The sequence below is a fragment of the Ovis canadensis genome, chromosome 18 (assembly GCF_042477335.2).
Source record: "Ovis canadensis isolate MfBH-ARS-UI-01 breed Bighorn chromosome 18, ARS-UI_OviCan_v2, whole genome shotgun sequence".
NCBI classification, from domain to species: domain Eukaryota; kingdom Metazoa; phylum Chordata; class Mammalia; order Artiodactyla; family Bovidae; genus Ovis; species Ovis canadensis.
In genome coordinates, this window is record NC_091262.1 from 47,426,234 (window position 1) to 47,445,265 (window position 19,032).

The 19,032-nt window shown below is 51.6% G+C and overlaps 1 protein-coding gene across 2 annotated transcripts; it reads left to right on the plus strand.

Annotated features, from left to right (window-relative positions):
• The first annotated feature begins 10,664 nt into the window (after positions 1-10,664).
• Positions 10,665-17,313, plus strand: CYP1A1 (cytochrome P450 family 1 subfamily A member 1). 2 transcript variants are annotated; one of them, XM_069560171.1, is made up of 7 exons: positions 10,665-11,418; positions 13,776-14,638; positions 15,206-15,332; positions 15,421-15,510; positions 15,603-15,726; positions 15,853-15,939; positions 16,102-17,313. In XM_069560171.1, the coding sequence occupies exons 2-7, from the start codon at positions 13,793-13,795 to the stop codon at positions 16,385-16,387; spliced, it is 1,560 nt and encodes a 519-aa protein (XP_069416272.1). In that variant the 5' UTR covers positions 10,665-11,418; positions 13,776-13,792; the 3' UTR covers positions 16,388-17,313. The 2 variants fall into 2 exon arrangements, with proteins under 2 accessions (XP_069416272.1, XP_069416271.1); XM_069560170.1 differs by having other exon boundaries at positions 11,313-11,418; positions 13,779-14,638.
• The last annotated feature ends 1,719 nt before the right edge of the window (positions 17,314-19,032 follow it).

Below are 19,032 nucleotides of genomic sequence, written 5' to 3' on the forward strand. Positions count from 1 at the left end.
ATGAACTTTCTGAAATTGCGCATCTGTGCAATCCGTGTGTGTGCTCAGTTATGTCCGACTCTTTGCGGCCCCATGGACTGTAGTTCGCCCGACTCCTCTGCCCGTGGAACGCTGGAATGGGGTGCAGTGGGGTGCCATTTCCTACTGCAGGTGGTCTTCCTGACCCAGGGATCAAGGTTGCATCTCTTCTATCTCCTGCACAGGTGGCTTCTTTATCACTAGCACCATATTCCTATGTAAAACCCCTTAGTACTGATTTCTTAAGAAACTGATTTCTTAAGAAACTGATTTCTTAAGACATTCAGAAACCAAACTCAAACTCCTTAGGTCAGCCCGTGAGTCATTTCCTACTCATTTCTTTCACTTCATTTCCCACTACACTCTTCCTCTCACGTATCTTTCCCACCAGTCAGAAGGAACTCTTAGAATTCTAATTTTCTGCCTCTGCGCATTGTTCCCTCTGCCTGGAATGCCCTACCCTCCTCCCAACCACTTCTTCCCCATCCAACAAACACTCTCATGGAAATTAATTGCTTCCAGGTTAGAAATGCTTACTTATATTGCAGTACTATGATGCAGGCATGACAAAGCATTCTCATCTCTCCATTAAAGCAAATCCTCCAAAACTCAGCTCCAGGTCCACCTGCTGCGGGGTGTCCTGAACCCTATTCTGGGTAAAATCTTCCTCCATTGGGCATAGCTCTCTCATGGCACAAACACCACGGTGCCATGTTACTTTGGTTTCATTTGCTCTGTCCGGACTATGAACAACTTGGGACAAACTGTGTTCTTATTCACTCAGTTTTAGTATGGTGCCTGTTGCATAGTGGATGTCCAGCTGCAGTCTTTGAGCAGAAATTATGTTGCCAGCCACTGTTCTAGGAGGATACTTACAGCAGCGAATAAGACAGACCTTGCCTTTGTAGAGGAGAATGACAAGAGAACAAACAGATGAACGAGATTATTGCAGACCCAGCTTGTGCTGAAAACCCTCTTTTACCTCCGCACTCACTACCCTCGCCCCTTCTCTGCCCTGCTCTATGCCCTGAGAGGCTGATCTCTGCAGACGATGTCAATGGGCTCCCCATCTTCTGGCTTCTTGTTGGGTTCTGTCAATGGGAGGTATTGACGTGAAATGGGAGGGTGGGAGGAGAGTGAAGTTGGGGTATTTTTTCTCCAGACCGTCCCTGCAAAGTCACCACGCTAGGCCATGGCTCCTGTCAGGTAGCTCTCCTTTACTTACAGTCTCTCCCTCTGGATTCCAGAAACAGATCCTTCTTCTTGCCCCTTCAGGTCCAAGACAGTAAGGGCTCCTCTCTGCTACAAGTCATATGGTACCACAATATCCTATGTTAGTTTCTCCATACCCTGTTCACACCTTTATAAATAATCCCATTATTAAACTCTTCTCAGTGATCTAGTTTGAATGGATCCTGTTCTTGCAAGGAACTTGAATAATAAAATGATTCTTTGCAGATTTCTTTTCCACCATCCCTGGAATATCAGCCTTTCCCCTAAGCTGTCTCCCTTAGGGTCACAAGATGGCTGCTAAAGTTCCGGCCATAATATCCAGACAGGACAAGGGTCAGAAGGACAAGAGTGCATCTCTCGTCATGTATCCTTTTTAAGAGTGAGGAAATCTTTCCTCAGTTTAGTCCCACCAGATCTCTACAACATAATATTGGCCAGAATCATGTCACAGATTCATCCAAGGCAACTGGGCCACAATGACTGGTTCAGACCAGCCAAGACCCATTCCCTGGGGCCCACCTCCCCAGAAGCACATAACCCTGCAAAGAAATATGGAGGATACTTAGATAAAATTGGGGTGGGGAGGGTGCTGGGAAGGAGGAAAAATGAAAGTGGAGGGAACGGCTCTTGGGTGTCGACAAGTTGAGAAGCAGTTGGGAAAGGATTCTAAAGTTAGCTAAATGGCCTGCACGGGCTGGAAGGACAGCCAGGCTGTGCACCAATAGGTCTGAATAGGGCCACCTTCTTGGCCAAGACTGTGTGAGCATGTCCAGGAGCACTTGGTTGACGAAGCACGGTCCTTGGAGACCTTGTTTTGATGAGAGGACTAGAACATTCATTATCAGCAAACCTCTGTGTTTATATGTAAAAGGGCATCTCTAACTTGGACACAGAACAGTCCCCTGAGCTGCTGAACTTGCCCTTCAGTACAGTAGCACAAACATTTCCCTGCAAGGCTGTTTTCACAATTTGTTGGCTCAGCAAACATTTCCCCAACAATAACGTCAACTACCAACCAGAGCAGAATTAGTCAAATTATGATATCTAATGTGGGTCTAAATTAATCATATTTGATATTATTGAAGGAAGAAGAGGAAAAGGAAAAAGAAGGTCTGCCTTTATCTCCATTATTTTGTATCTGGAGAACCTCCAGGCTATCCCGTAGCCCCTTCTCTGGGCAGTGTCCCAGGGTCTGTACTGTTGCAGCCCTTCCCCACCCATCAAAATATGGAGCCCTCTTGTCCCAGCCCTGCAGAGCCCTCTCTGATGAGAGTAGCTACAGGGCCTGCTCTCTTCTGACTTTTGTGGTGGAGCCGGATTGTGGAGAGAGGAGCCAAGACCTGTTGAGAGGAACCAAGCGGCTCCAAAACTGAAAGCAATCAAGGCCTCCTGGTGATCATGGCCATGTGGTCAACAGTGAGACGCAGTCCAGATGCTGGCCCTGGGCTAATGTGAAGGTGGCATGAGGCAGATGCCTTAGCTGGGCCGGGCTGAGATGAGCTTCTTAAGGCAGGACCATGCCTGATCACATGTCTCCTGGCAACAGGATGACTAGCACTCATCTGGCAGGTACTGAAGAAAGGACCCGGGTTTGGAGAGGCAATCCATTGAGCCGGCCAACTTGGACTTGGTGCTCTGCCAACAAGACCCAGAATCTCACCAGGCCACTACCATTTCAAACCTGACATATTTTCCTATTTGGAGGTTTGACATTTTCCACTTGTTCCTTGGAAGAAAAGCTATGACAAACCTAGACAGCATATTAAAAAGCAGAGACATCATTTTGCTAACAAAGGTCCATGTAGTTAAAGCTATGTTTTTTCCAATAGTCGTGCATGGATGTGAGAGTTGGACCATAAAGAAGGCTGAATGCCAAAGAATTGATGCTTTTGAACTGTGGTGCTTAGAGAAGACTCTTGAGAGTCCCTTGGACTGCAAAGAGATCAGGCCAGTCAGTCCTAAAGGAAGTCAACCCTGAATGTTCATTGGAAGGACTGATGTTGAAGCTGAAACTCCAATACTTTGGCCACCTAATGCGAAGTGCCAACTCATTGGAAAAGACTCTGATGCTGGGAAAGACTGAGGGCAGGAGGAGGCAGGGGCGACCGAGAATGAGATGGTTGGATGGCATCACCAACTCAATGGACATGAGTTTGAGCAAATTCCAGGAGACAGTGAAGGACAGGGAAGCCTGGTGTGCTGCAGTCCATGGGGTCACAAAGAGTCAAACATGACTTAGCGACTGAAAAACCACAACAATTCATTTGCTTAACAGATATTTATTTGGCATCCGCAATGTGCCAGTTTGCTGTTGATGAAGCATTGGGCACAACAGACAGAAGTGCCTGTTCTGCAGGCACTCACATTCTAGTTGAGGAATATAGACCATACAGAGCATTGAGAAGTAAAATACATACCATGTCTGAAATTTTCAGTAGCCACATGTGGGGAGCAGCTGCTGTATTTTAAAAAATTATTACTTATTTATTTGTCTGCGCCGGGTCTTAGTTGTGGTACTCAGGATCTTTCAGCATCTGGGATCTCTAGTTGTGGCATGAGAACTCTTATTTGTGCTGCATGTGGGATCTAGTTCCCTGACCAGGGACCAAACCTGGTCCCCCTGAATTGAAAGAATGGAATCTCCGCCCCTGGACCACCAGGGGAGTCCCTACATAGTGTGTTCAAAGTTTGTTCAGTGCCACAAACCTGTCAAACAAGTGCCACGAATAAATATCAAGTTACGAAGAGGGATGGAGACTATGATTCAGGGTAGCAGTTTTACATAGGATGGCCAAGGAAGGCATACTGAGAATGATATTTGGGGAAGTAAGACATGAGGATCTGGGGGGAAAGCATCTCCAGGTGGCAGGAACAGCAGAAGCAAAGACCGGATGCCGAACAGATCGGTCGATATTGTCCACTTGCCTCTCCAGACCGCTCTCCACCCTTCTACTCAGTCCCCAATGACTGACTTCCATGGGCTTCAGGAATGGACCCTCTTCTTTTTGGCTTCTAGCTAGGTTCAGTCTGTGGAAGGTTACCAGCAGGACATCAGAGGGTGTGAATGGAATGAGGTCAGAGTATTTAGGCTCTCTCCCTGTAGGGTCTTGGCATGCTATCTACAACTCTCTCAAAGGCTCCAGCTCCTCTCTATGGCCTTACCACAGCCACCTTCTCTGGGTTCTGTTTTCTGCTCCTTCCTCCCATCACTTCTGGCCTTGCTGTTGCCTGCCCTATTGATTTCCTGCTGCATTTGCTGCTGCATTGTCCTACTGATTTCCCTAAACCTTGAACCTTTGTGAGTGGTCCCTTTATTAAATTCTCCTCAATGACTCAGTTTTAGGGGCCCCTCTGTTTCCTGAAAGGACTGACCTTGACAGATACGGGGAGGGACTTGCCTGGAGTGTCTTAGGAACCTCAGGCTGCTCTGGTGCCTGGAGAGGAGTGACCCAGGGAAGGGGGAGGGATAGGAGAGGAGGTCAGAGAGGCCACAGGAACCACAGCTGGAAAGGTCTTGCGGGCCATTGTAAGGACTGCTTCCTCTGAGATTCATCAAAAACTTTAACTTGGGGAAAGGATGCCATATCTTTCTCAGCTAGCAGCTGGGAGAGAAAATAGGGCACCTTCCTTCCCAGGGTGTCTCCCAGCCAGGGAGGCTGTCAGCCAGCCAGCAGAGCATGAACTCTGCTCCTAGTGTGTTGAGATAGCCCAGACTCATCTGATGGTCTCTGCCTCAAGCGTGGGTTCTTTCCAGACACTCCCCAGCCAACAACTCCTCAAATCCATCATGGGGCCTTCTGGAGATAAAACTAGCCTCTCACAATACTGCTGATGGTGGCATTGTTGGCACAGGGGCAGGCCCGTTGGCACAGAAGCTGTTAGATAAGAGTAACTTCTTAGGATTCTGTCCAACCTGCCCAGGACTTCTCGGATCTGCCTCAAGTGTTGAGGTTTAATCACTCAGAGAGCACTGTTGGGTAAGCCTCTCTGGCCTGCAAGTTTTGGCTCTAATCCTTTCAGGTGCAAGCCCCCAAACCCAACTCCTAGTAGAAGAGAAAGATGAAGAAGGGGAGGAGAAGGGGGAGAAAGAAGAGGAAGTGGTAAAGAAGAAGGAAAAGGGGAGAAAGGAGCAGATGGGAGAGGTGGTGATGCTATCAATTCACACAACAGAGAAGTTCTATGGTGAATTTCCCTGGCTTCAGGAATAACTGATCTCGTTGCTCAGGGTCATCAACTCTTTCCCTCCCTCCCCTCATCCCTCAGTTCTGCTTTCCTCTAATGGGCTTCTTAAAAATGGCCACTGGTAGGTCCAGAATTATTTTCTAACCAGCTTTGCCACTTCTGGAAGAAAGAGAACCTTGCTTTTCCAACAATTTCATTAAAACTCCCATAAAGGGTTCTCAGTGGGTTGGCCTGAGTCATGTGTTAGCCTGGGGGCCTGGGATGGGGTTAGTTCCACCAAGCCCATGAGCTAAGAGTAGGGGTGGGGTGGTCCCCAAAGGACAAATGAAGTGATATTTCCAGATGAAGAGAGAATGGATGCTGGGCACACAAAACCCCTCACAGGTCTTCTGCTGTCGACTGGGGTAACCATATAATGTATGTCCAAGCCAGGACTCATAAAAAAAAAATTTATTTATTTGGCTGTGCCGGGTCTTAGTTGTGGCACGCTGGATCTTTGATCTTCATTGCAGCATGCAGGGTCTTGTTGGGCCTAGTTCCCTGACCAAAGATCGAATCAGGGCCCACTGCATTGGGAGCCTGGAGTCTTAGCCACTGGACCACTGGGGAAGTCCCAAGCCAAGACTCTCTTGAGAATGAAAGAGAGAACTTTTAATAGATAAGACAACCGGCTTAGACCAAGACTATTCTGAGAAAGTCTCATTAGCCTGACTACAGCAGCCAAGAGCCAGAGAGCCAGGGGCTGCCCCGTTTGAACCTCGAATCCTACAGACTGGATCTCTCTATCTTTCTTGGCACAGGTAGCAGAGAGGAAGGCGCTCAGGGCTTGGATCTCAGGTGGGGTGGCGGGTGGCTTGGTGGGGTGAAGACACATTGGAAGACAAATCCTATTTCTCCATATTCACTTAAACTCCACTCTTCTCAAACTGTCTCACACCAACCTTCCACTCCCATGCTTTGTTCAAGTTACAGCCATGCCTCGTGCCAGGGGTGCCCTTCCTATTCTCCTCATACTCCAGGACTCCTCTCTATTCCTTTGCTCACCCCTAGGGCTCGCAGCCTTCTGTAGCATTTCCAGAGTTAGCTTAGGCTCTGTTTGGGTGTGATTCCTGCTTCTACCGCTGGGTAGTGAGTTTGTTCTGAGTCTGGTTGTCTGCTCATCCCCTGACCACATAGCCCTCAGCAGTGCTGAATGAAGACTCTAGGCTAGGCTGGCCAAAACCCTCAACTGTGTCTAGCCCAGAGCCCCCTCCTTTCTGCACTGCCCACCACCCTTCCCTCTGTGTTCCTGGTATCGATTGCTAGGGAATTCTAGCCAAAGAGCTTCTCACGCAAAGGCATACAAACTTTGACCCAGGATTGGCTGTTCAACTCCAGGTCAAGGTCCTCTAAACTCCCGCCTGTCTCCTTCTTTGTCTGCCCTGGTGCCCTAAGGGCCCCCTTCCGTCTTCTGAGCTGTCCTCCAAGACAGGCTTGGTGATGAGAAGTGCAGGGCCTCCCATAACCCCAGTGCATCAGACTCTTGTCCAGGAAGATGGGGACAAGGGGGCACTCTGACCGAGGCACTGAGCCTGTCTACCTTTGGCCCCCTGGGGCTTTGCTGGTAGTCTGGGACAATAAATCACGGTGGGAAGAGCTCTGGCCTCGAAGCAAGGGCCTGGGCTCTGCTTTGATTTGTCATTCAGCTTTCTTTGTTCTGATTTCGGCCTCTCCAGCTGAGAAGTGAGACAGGAATTGGCTTAATTAGCTAAAATTTCTTTGGAATCAAGAGTTCCTTGGAGGACTTCCCTGGTGGACCCTGGTAGTCCAGTGGTTAAGAATCTGCCTACCAATGCACGGGACACAGGTTCGATCCCTGGTCTGGGAAGATCCCACATGCTGAGGTGCAACTAAGCCTGTGTGCCACAACTACTGAGCATATGGGCCACAAGTACTGAAGCCCGCTTGCCCCAGAGCCCGTGCTCCTCAACAAGAGAAGCCACTTCAGTGAGACACCAGAGCACCACAGCTAGAGAGTAGTTCAGGCTGGCCACATCAGACGAAAGCCTATGCACAGCAAGGAAGACCCAGCACGGCCACAATTAAAAAAAAAAAAAATCCCTTGGAAAATGGGAGGAAAGCAACGTATCTTTTACCAAGAGAAGAGTTTTTCTGCAGATGGTCTTTCAGCTGTGAAGGGCAGGCTGCCATGAGTCTTCTTTTATTTTTTGAATTTTATTTATTTCTTTTGGCTATTCTGGGCCTTCGTTGCTGCACGGGCTTTTGTCCAGTTGGGGAGAGAGGACTGATCTCTAGTTGCAGTGCATGAGCTTCTCACTGTGGCGGCTCCTCTTGTGGAGCCTGGGCTCTAGGGCTCCCGGGCTTCAGTAGTTGAGGCGCACGGGCTCAATAGATGTGGTTCCCTGGCTCGAGTACACAGGCTCCACCACACGTGGGAGTGCCCTGAATCAGGGATCACACCTGTGTCTCCTGCACTGGGAGGTGGGTTATTTACCCCCGAGCCACCAGGGAAGCTCTGTGATGCTTCTCTAGAGCTACGGCATTGCTGGGGACTCTGAGAGCCAAAGGAGAGATTGCGCTACAGAGCAGGGTGATGGATTTGAAAGTGCCTTCCTTCCTTGCCACGGCTTCCACATACATTCTTTCCACTCTCTGTGGCTTTAGCTCCTACTTGGTGTGAAGGATAGACCTTTCTTGGGTACTGCAAAAATTCTCAGACCGAGCCTGAGATGCAAAGGTGAAATGAATAGAAGGATGCTGGACAGAATGGAAGCCCAGCAATACCTCCCTGTCTCCTGCCTGTCTGTTACCTAAATGCCATCATTATATCATTGGCACTTTGGGCTCAACACCCTGGTCATGCACCTTAATATAGATGGACTTAACTCATTTACCTGTTATTAATATCTTGCAAGATCTTGGCTTATCAGATCAATTTCCCAAGGCTGATTTTCTATGTTAGAGCATGGAGGATGGAGTGACAGTTTGGGTCCATGTCCTGGCAAGAACCAAATGTTCTGAGAATCACCATGAAGCAATGCTGGAAATAGGCCAGGAGAAATCCAACTTGCTATGCAAAGGATCCAGGAAGTGTTCTCAGAGGAAGTGATGTCTTGCTGCTGCTGCTGCTCAGTCGCTTCAGTCGTGTCCAACTCTGTGCGACCCCATAGACGGCAGCCCACCAGGCTCCCCCGTCCCTGGGATTCTCCAGGCAAGAACACTGGAGTGGGTTGCCATTTCCTTCTCCAATGCATGAAAGTAAAAAGTGAAAGGGAAGTCGCTCAGTCGTGTCCGACTCTTAGCGACCCCACGGATTACAGCCTACCAGGCTCCTCCGTCCATGGGATTTTCCAGGCAAGAGTACTGGAGTGGGGTGCCATTGCCTTCTCCAGTGATGTCTTAGCTGAGGCTTAATGTAGGAAAGATTCAAAGTAGAAGTGGGCATTCCTGTTAGGCTCTGCAAAAGATTCTGGTTTCTATTCAGATGTGAGCTACTGAAGGGGCAAGGTGGTGATGGAATGAGATTTTGCATCTTTGAAAAGACACCTGGGATGCCACAGGGTGGAGAAGGAATTGGAGGCACTGAAAGTCAGATGGTACCCAGGTTGGAGTTTATTAGTACTCTGGGGAGCAATGATGGGGGCCTGGATGAGGATGGACAGAAATCAAAGTGGAGAAATGGGTCCTTTACCCCTCAGTCTGTTCCCAGCATGTTAGCCAGTGATCTTCCTTGACTCAGACCTCACAGTGTTTCTGTCTCACACAAAGGAAGTCCCTTCTTAGCAGGGTGCTCCCAGCATCTAGAGCAGGGCTGTTCTCACCCTCAGCATCCTCACATCCACCAAATTCCAGGAGAACTCCCCGCTCACAGGACACTGCACATTTCCAGTGCCCCTGGTACCGCTCCTTCTTTCAAGGGCCACTGTGCAGGGCCTTGAACTTGCTGTTCCTTCTGCCAGCTGCACTCTTCTTCCAGATATCTGTGTGCCTTGATTCTTGGCTGGGTGTCTGCCCTTTCTGCCTGGGCTAGGTGTCCTTTCCTCAATGTCCTTTGAATTGCAATCTGCCCCTACATGATTCCTACCCCTTCTCTGTCTTATTTTTCTCTATAGCACTTTTCATCCTCTGAGACTCTCTAGGCATTTTCTGGCCTCACCTCCCATCCCCCTTGCCCCACAATGTAAGCTACAGGGAAGCAGGAGGTGTGTCCGGTACATAGTAGGCGTTTGGTAAATACTTATTTGTGCAGTGCCCGAGGTGGCATCTGACTGTAGTGGGCGGTGAGGGGGTAGGATGAGGCTCTGTTTTCTGGCATGGGCCAGCGGATGGCAGTGCCATTCGTAGGGCTGGGGAGCGCGGTCGAGCTCGGAGAACGGGTGAAGTAGTTAGTTGGAGACACATTGAGCTAAACAAGCTTTTTTTTTTGCCTGGACATCCTACATTGGGAAGGCTCGGCAGGGGCGAGGACAGACCAGCTGACCCAGGCGGTGCTGGGGCTGCGTGTCCCGCCACAGGCGTGGGCCAAAACTATGGACACACTCAGGCGCCCGCTTGTTTGCAAAAGCTCAGCTCTGCACGCAAACCTAGGCCCTTTGCACCGCCCCACCACCCATCCAATCACGCACCCACGAGCGTTAGTCGGCTTGTCTCGCTCCACCTCTGCCCCCACGCTCCGCTAGAGACTGGCCCTTTAAGCGCCCCGCCCCCGACTCCCCCCACACCCCCGCTCCTCGTCCCGCCTCCGCCCCCCCGCGCTCGCGTGACTGTGCCAGGACCCGAGCCGGGCCAGGGAGTTGGGCTGCTGGGTGGCTGCGCCGGCCTCCGGGTCCTTCTCACGCAATTTCTGGGCACCGCGCCCCCGGCCAGGTGGGGCTGGGATGGGCCGCGTGACCTCTGCCCCCTGGAGGGATGTACCAGACACAGGCACGCTAGCCTGGGGAGGCATCTGCGCCCGCCACCCCTCCCCGCCCCCTTTAGTAGTCCCTGAGCTCCCTTTCTTGCCCCCCACCCCCACCCCAAGGCCTCCTTCTAACCCTTTCCTCGGCCGCTGGGAGATCCGCTCGCAGCACGATTACTCTGCCCTGCCAAAGCGCTAGTAGCCCCAGGAACCTCGAGGGCCCGAGGGTCCTGGCTCGAAGTACCCTTGGTTTGCAGAGTGGCCCTAGGGGCGGCTCAACGCGTCCAGCTAGTGCGCACATTAGCAAGGCTGCACATTCTCCATCCCTTCCCGCATTCCGGCCCTTCCATCAGTGAGCGAGGACTTCTAGTCGTCCAGGCTCTGGGGGTCCTGGGGGTGGGGGAGGCTCTGGGGAAAGGGGCCAGCCCATCGGCGCCTCTGGCCTTCCGGCCCTAATGACCTCGGGGCTGGGGTCGCCATGCTTCTCACGCGAGCCTGGACTCAATAACAGGGGTTAGGAGGTCATCCGCGGGCAGCTCCGCCCCTGCCTGCCAGCCTGGTTCCTATCTGCTGGTAGAGAAGAGCGAGCACTCCCAGTGTTCAGTGGGTGCAAAAATGAGGGTGACTGGTCCCCGTGCCCCGGGATGGAGCACCCTTATACCCTCTTTCGGGCTATCATGGGATTTCTTCCCCAAACTCCTCCCCAACTGGACTCTGAGCTTGTCCAGGGGTACCTTGGAACTGAGGGTCCCAAGTGTCCCTAGCCTTCATCCCTTTAAGAGCCAGCACTTGATCGAGGCATCCCAAGTTGGTTCTTACCTATTCCCCAGCTTCCTCTCTCGCCCCTCCCTCCTCCGTCCCAAAGCTTCCAAAAGCGACCAGTTCCCCTCCCCCCTGCCCCTCCCTCTTTCCCATCCCCGTGCTCCGGGAGGCGTGGCCACACGCCCAAGCTGCCTATAAAGGTGGCACTGCTTTCACCCTCACTCTGAAGGTGACAATTCCTTGGAGCCTTCCCTGATCTTCTTTGGGGTCCCTGGCTGCAGAGACCACTCTTGCCAGCCCAGCTCTGCACCCCCTCACAGCCACAGGTGAGTGCTGGGGGTTTCTGGGTTGTCGCTTCCCTCCGCCAAAAGGAAAATTTTAAAAAGAATAAATAAATAAAAAATAAAGGAGGCTATGAGTGTCCTTAGTAAGGAGGCAGTCCAGCTTCCCTCACTAAGTGGGGAAACTGAAGCCAGGGGAAGGGCTGGACTTGCCCAAGATTCCACGGCTAGTGCCAGAATTGCTCCCCTCTCAGCATTCCAGCACGTAGGCTCCAGCTCATCTCCTACTGACTCCTGGAATGCCTGGGGGCTTCCCCATGGAGGTCACCTGGAAGGTTGGAATAGGACACAGGTGTGAGAGACTGTGAGCCAGTACAGCACTCCTTCAGGCTCTGTGAGCAGGAGGCTTCTCTGCGGTCAGGGTGGGTAAGGGGGCAAGTGGGGTTCTTACCAGCTGAACCCTGCCTTATCCAAAAGCTGCTCCTGGCTGGGGCCACCCTCCGGAGGCATAGCTTGTCCGCGCTGAGAGGTGTTGGCTGGACAAGGGAGGCTGATCTGAGAGGGGGTCCTGGGCATTGTCCAGGGGCCTGCCCTGTTCCACTGTCTTCTCTGGCCTCTGCTGGGGCCGATCAGTGTGAGAGACTGCCCTCTGCAGAAAACTTGACCCTGAAAACTCAGCAATCACACCTCTCTTGGCCTCCTACCATCTTACAAAGGCTAGGGGTCTTTGGAGCACCCAGTGTGCAGAAGGGGACCCCATGGCACGCCAAGGCCTAGCAGTGTCCCCAATTCGCTCAAGGAGTCTGGACTCAAGTGTGCTTTGGGGTTCAGCTCCTTCAGGAAGCCTCCCTAGACAGACAGCTATAGTAGTTCAGGAAGGAACCATACAACCTCCCCATCTTGGGTGGCTCTTCTGTAGGGAAACTTCACGCTTAACCTCAAAGAAAAGATCAGAGTTTTCTCTTATCTGAGATCAGCTGGGTACCCTGAATCAGAGACCATGTCCCATCCCTTCTCTCAGGTGATGTGACTGAAGCCCAGAAGCATAAAATGAACTGTCCAATCCAAGGCCATGTCATAAAGCCTGGAACCCTTGTCTCCTGACCTCCAGTCCAGGGCATCAGTAAGATGCCCCTGTCATAGCCCCTTGCCTCGAAGAGAGGAGTCCATGAATTTGCACACCCTTTCTAGACTGAACCTAGAGAAAGTATTGTGTCAGTGTCAGTTAAATTTAGCTCCATTCCTAGTTTCTCACATTCCAGTCCAGAGTTTTCTTACAGCCTCTGCCTGGTAGGATCCTTCCATTTATTCACAGCTCTTGAGTGACTGGCAAATGGGGGAGGTCCAGACTATTCATTCATTGAGAACTGAGCCCAGTGAAAACCTTGGCCTGGAATTGTGTGACCGGGAGCCTCAATCTAGTTGGCCTCCTGCTGCGTTTAAACTGTGAGTCTGCTGAGCTCAGAGAGCTGGGGCTAAGGGCACTGTGGCTTAGACAGTAAGGAAAGGGGGCAGTCCCCTGTCCCCTCCCCACTGTGTCCCGGTGTCTGGCCAGATTCCCTAGATCCTGGCTTTGAACCGTAGAGAACTGACAGTACTGAGAAGATTCCTTTTCATCCGTTGATCTGACCACTCCTATACCTATGACAGGAACATAGGAACGGGGAAGACGGCCATGAATCTTCCCAGGAAACATTACCTAAGAGGTCTGAGCCCTGGCTCTGTCTGAGAGCTGGGTGCCTTTAGCCAAGTCAGTGCCTCCTCTGGAGGTCAGTTTCCCCAGATGTGAAACGCGGCTTAAGAAGAGGGGATCCTTAGTTCTTTGGTAGTGTTGTCCCAAGTTGGGTGGGTAATACTCAGGGGAATTGGGTGATTACACATCAATTATGTGCTTATTTTAATATATGTTAGGGGAAAAAAACAAACCTGTATTTTCACACAGATGTTACTGTGTGAAACAGTGCTACGTGGGTGGATTTAAAGTTGATTTTAGAAAAATATGAAATAAATAATAGTATAGGTGTTCTATGGAAATCACAGACTGACACTGAGATTTGGTATGGCAGGTAAGGTGTTCTGGAATTAGACAAGTTTGGATTGGGTTTGGATTCTATCATTGCTGGCTGTGTGACTTTGGGCAAGTTATGTACTTTTTCTGAGCCTCAGAGCTGCCTACCACAAAGGCTGTGGCCAGGACTGAATGAAGAATGACTGAAATTCTTGGTATGGAGTTGGCAGCTCCACAAACAGCTTCTCCTATCTCCTCTCCCATTTCACGCCCAGTGAACAGTTCTGGATAAGGTTTTCCCTTTTCTTGACTGGTGTGCTGATATTTTAGGACACTGGCTCCTTCCATCCTCCTGTCAGATCTTTTGACCTTTTCCTCCCATCTGACCTCTCAGCAGCCACCTTGGAATCTATGTGGATCATGTTTTCTGTGTTTGGACTCCCCATCCCCATCTCGGCCACAGAACTTCTCCTGGCCTCTGCCGTCTTCTGTCTGGTATTCTGGGTGGTCAGGACCTGGCGGCCTCGGGTCCCTCAAGGCCTGAAGAGTCCACCAGAGCCCTGGGGCTGGCCCCTGCTCGGGCACGTGCTGACCTTGGGGAAGAACCCACACGTGGTTCTGTCGCAACTGAGCCAGCGCTATGGGGACGTGCTGCAGATCCGCATTGGCTGCACACCCGTGCTGGTGCTCAGCGGCCTGGACACCATCCGGCAGGCCCTGGTGCGGCAGGGCGATGATTTCAAGGGCCGGCCCGACCTCTACAGCTTCACTTTGGTCTCTGACGGCCAGAGCATGACCTTCAACCCAGACTCTGGACCGGTGTGGGCTGCCCGGCGACGCCTGGCCCAGAATGCCCTGAAAAGTTTCTCCACCGCCTCAGACCCGGCATCCTTGTCCTCCTGCTACCTGGAAGAGCATGTGAGCAAGGAGGCTGAGTACCTCCTGGGCAAGTTCCAGGAGCTGATGTCAGGGCCTGGGCGCTTCGACCCCTACAGGTATGTAGTGGTCTCAGTGGCCAATGTCATCTGTGCCATATGCTTTGGCCGGCGCTATGACCACAATGACCAAGAGTTTCTTAGCCTCATCAACCTGAGTAATGAGTTTGGGGAGATAACTGCCTCCGGGAACCCAGCTGACTTCATCCCTGTCCTCCGTTACCTGCCCAACACTGCCCTGGACCTCTTCAAGGACCTGAATCGGAGGTTCTACGTCTTTGTACAGAAGATAGTCAAGGAACACTATAAAACGTTTGAGAAGGTATACCCTAGGGAGAGGCAGGTGGGTGGTAGGGGGCAGGTAGAGTCAGGGGTCAGGAGTCAGAGATAGCTGGGGCTGAGTGGAGTTTGGTAGGCTTTCACAGGCCTTCAGCCTGGGATTTTGAAGCCAGTAGTGGAGGGGATTCCATCCTTGGCAGGAAAATAGAACTTTTTATTGTCCAGCCCTTGTAACTATCCATCACACAGCAGTATCTACTGTAGAGCCAGTCCATGCAGGACCCTAAGTTAGTTGTGGTAGGAACCAAGAAGAGTTGGTCTTGAAGGAACCAGGAAGAGTTGGTCTTCTGGCCTCATGGGAGAGAAAAGTGTAAAGGGCATGTGCAGATGATAATGTTACTAGACTCTGTCAAATGTCCCTCGAGTTGGGGCTGCACATATTCTGGGTCAGGAGAGAGCCTTGGAAAGACAAGAGAAGCTGGGAGGGTAGGGGTGGGTGTGTGTGGTCACCTCTTGGATAAAGATGCTAGGGATGGGAAGGGACCAGGTCTGGATGGAGGGGCAGTTCTGGGTTTGGGATCTTCCTTACCTGTGGGCCTTCCCTACCCAGGGTCACATCCGGGACATCACAGACAGCCTGATTGAGCACTGTCAGGATAAGAGGCTGGACGAGAATGCCAATATCCAGCTGTCGGATGAGAAGATCATTAATGTCGTGATGGACCTCTTTGGGGCCGGTATGAATTACCCCATTATACCATTCCTATGGCCAGCTGGCCTGACCCACCAAGTACCTAACTTCTCCCTCTGTTCTCCCCTGGCCAGGGTTTGACACAGTCACAACTGCCATTTCCTGGAGCCTCCTGTACCTGGTGACAAGCCCCAGGGTGCAAAAAAAGATTCAGGAAGAGCTGGGTAGGTGGTGGCTTCCCTCAGAGTGCTCAAGGCAGGAGGCCCAGCCAAGGTCTGAGTGGCCCCTGACCTATCTGGTCCTCTGTGCTCTGCAGACACAGTGATTGGCAGGGCGCGGTGGCCCCAGCTCTCTGACAGACCTCAGCTGCCCTATTTGGAGGCCTTCATCCTGGAGACCTTCCGACACTCCTCCTTCGTCCCCTTCACCATCCCACACAGGTGAGGCCCCATGGATCTGCTGCTGTCTGATGCTGGGCCTGATCAGGGTGGTAGGAAGGACAGGGTATGGGAGGCAGGGAGATCTCCTTGTGGCCCTGAGCCTGACTGAGCTTCCTCCCTCCTCAGTACCACAAGAGACACCAATTTGAATGGCTTTTACATCCCCAAGGGGCGCTGTGTCTTTGTGAACCAGTGGCAGATCAACCATGACCAGTAAGTCGAGAAGGGGCGGGGAAAGCTCCCCAGCTCCTGAGCTTCACACTTTGCTGTCTCTGGGCCACTTGCCTGAACCCTATTCTTTTCAGCTGGGGCTCAACCCGCTTGATGGTTCCGAGTCCCCAGGCTGCCTCTTCAGTTGCTTCTCTCTGATTACAGGAAGCTATGGGAGGATCCATCTGAGTTCCGGCCAGAACGGTTTCTCACTACTGATGGCACCGTCAACAAAGTACTGAGTGAGAAGGTGATTATTTTCGGCTTGGGCAAGCGGAAGTGCATTGGTGAGATCATTGCCCGCTTGGAGGTCTTTCTCTTCTTGGCCATCCTGCTGCATCAGGTGGAATTCCACGTGACCCCGGGTGTGAAGGTGGACATGACCCCCCTGTATGGGCTGACCATGAAGCACGCCCGCTGTGAGCACTTTCAGGTGCGCATCCGCTCTTAGGGGAGCGTCCTGCAGCCTAGACAGCCCATGTGCTCTTGGGGGACAGACAGCCCTGCCCCTGTCTGGGCAGCCAGGCCAGGGGCCTAGCCCAGGGGAGCCTAAAACCCGCAGACATTGTTGGGCTGATTTTTTTGCTGTCTGAGCTATGGGCAAGCTTGAGGGATCATACCTGCCCCCCATCCTGGACTTGTCCTTCTGCACACTGACCACAGATAGCAGACACATCAGAGGCCACACAGGAGCTGATGGAGCCCTTCTGAAGTTGTGCTGGAAGGGCTAGAGGATCCTCAGGCCTCTGGAAACCTCTAAAGAGGTTTTGGGAAGCCCCTGGGCCCGGCCCACAAGCTGGTTGGCTTTCCATGGAGGCTGACTGGCTTGAGAAACATTCAGAGCAGGTCACACCAGGGCCTGACCAATCTCTTTGACAGTTGGGAGCCATCAAGACTGAAGGGAAGAGGCAGTCCAGAATACTGACATGGAAGTAGTCTCCCTGCTTAAACAAGACTGAGCAATCTGACCACTAGGGTCTGGGACACTCTGCCTGTGAGATGACCTTCCTCTCTGCAGGCAGGGGTGGGGCTGCTGCCTGGCCTTGTGAGGCCCTTGTTCCTGTCCAGGGAGGGCTGAGAACTTGTGTCTAACAGAAGCAGAGAGCAGAGGGAGGGCCCAAATCCAGGCACCAGGACTGGATCAGGAGGGAGGGGGTGGTAATCGAGTCACTTTCTACTGCATCTCCTTTCAATATACCCTGTGTTAAGTCTTTTAAAAATTTTAGCCTGCATTGTATTTGCATGTTTGTATTTACCATATATGAGAGCTTAAGAGCAGCTTATTGAGAGCCATGAAGAAAATTCTAACCCAGGTATCCAGAAATGTGTAGGAAATATCTATCTACCTGAGCTAAATAAAGATATTATTCAGAAGTCCTTATTGGTGGAGACTTTAAAAATCTTGAATGAAGTCATCTACATGCCCATTCTGAGCCCAGTCTCGTGTCGGATTTTGCTGTGGGAGGACACAGGGGGAGGAGGAGGCGGTGCTCTCAGGAGCTGTCAGAAGCCACTGCTCTCAGGCAGCTCGCAGTCTGGTTTGGGCACAAGACTCTCACTTCACTGCCTTCCTCCTTCTCTAACTGATCACACATTGATGAAGAGCATTCTCTGAAGCAGGCATTGGGGGAGATAAAATGAATAAAAAATGGTGCCTTCAAGAGCCTCCTAAGCTGGTTAGGGGAACTAACTTATTAACACATCATCCAATTCATTGTCCGTGGATGCATGCTAAGTTGCTTCAGTTGTGTCCGACTCTTTGTGACCCTATGGACTATAGTCTGCCAGGCTCCTCTGTCCATGGGATTCTTTAAGCAAGAATACTGGAGCGGGTTGCCATGCCCACCTACAGAGGATCTTTCCAATCCAGGGACTGAACTAACATCTCTTATGTTTCCTGCATTGGCAGGTGGGTTCTTTACCACTAGAGCCAACTGAGAAGACCCCAGTTCATTGTGACTGGGTCTCTAACAGCCAGATACACAACAGGAGGGTGAAGCACAGAGCCAGAGCGGGCTGGGTGGGCAGGGGAGTGGGTGTGGGAAAGGTGACCAGGTCTTGGGGATATAGGCACAGGGCCCTCCTTGAAAGATGGGAGGCAGACTCACTTGGGTCTCACAGCAGTAGATCTCAAGTCCAAGAAGTAGACTGTGGTCACTGTATTGGGTGGGGGTTCTCAGCTCAGAAGTCACGGTCTGCTTGCTCTTCACTAGCCATACCAGGCTCAGGTACTGCACTATATTAGATCCCACAGCTGGTCACAGGTGGAGAACAAGGTGTTTGATCATCGGGTCCCATAAGCTGACTTTGGCCCAGATTTTAACACTAAAGTCATAGTGGTAGCAAGTAGGGACAGAGACGGACCTACATGCTATGCTGTGCTTAGTCACTTAGTCATGTCCGATTCTTTGCAACCCCATGGACTGCAACACACCAGGCTTCCCTGTCCATGAGGATTCTCCAGGCAAGAACACTGGAGTGGGTTGCCATGCCATCCTCCAGGGGATCTTCCCAACCCAGGAATCCCAGGTCTCTCACATTGCAGGCAGATTTTTTACTATCTGAGCCACCGGCTGCTGCTGCTAAGTCGCTTCAGTCGTGTCCGACTCTATGTGACCCTGTTGACGGCTTCCTACCAGGCTCCTCTGTCCTTGGGATTCTCCAGGCAAGAACACTGGAGTGGGTTGCCATTTCCTTCTCCAATGCATGAAAGTGAAGAGTGAAAGTGAAGACGCTCAATCTGAGCCACCAGGGAAGCCCATGAATACTGGAGTGGGTAGCCTATCTCTTCTCTAGGGGATCTTGCCAACCCAGAAATCGAACCAGGGTCTCCTGCATTGCAGGTGGATTCTTTACCAGCTGAGCTACCAGGGAAACCCCTGGACCTACATAATCAGGAGCTATTCTAACTAACGGACTCCGAGAGGAGATGCATCTTGTGCTGTGACCCTAGCCCAGCCTTCTTCCTGAAGCACTGTGCAGTGACCAGGGGTTGCCACTCATGCACTGTGCTTTCAGTCAGGAAAGCACTCCCACTCATCAAAAGTTTCAGGCTACTTCCAGAAAGGAGCTGAAGTCAGCTGGAGCAACCCTGTT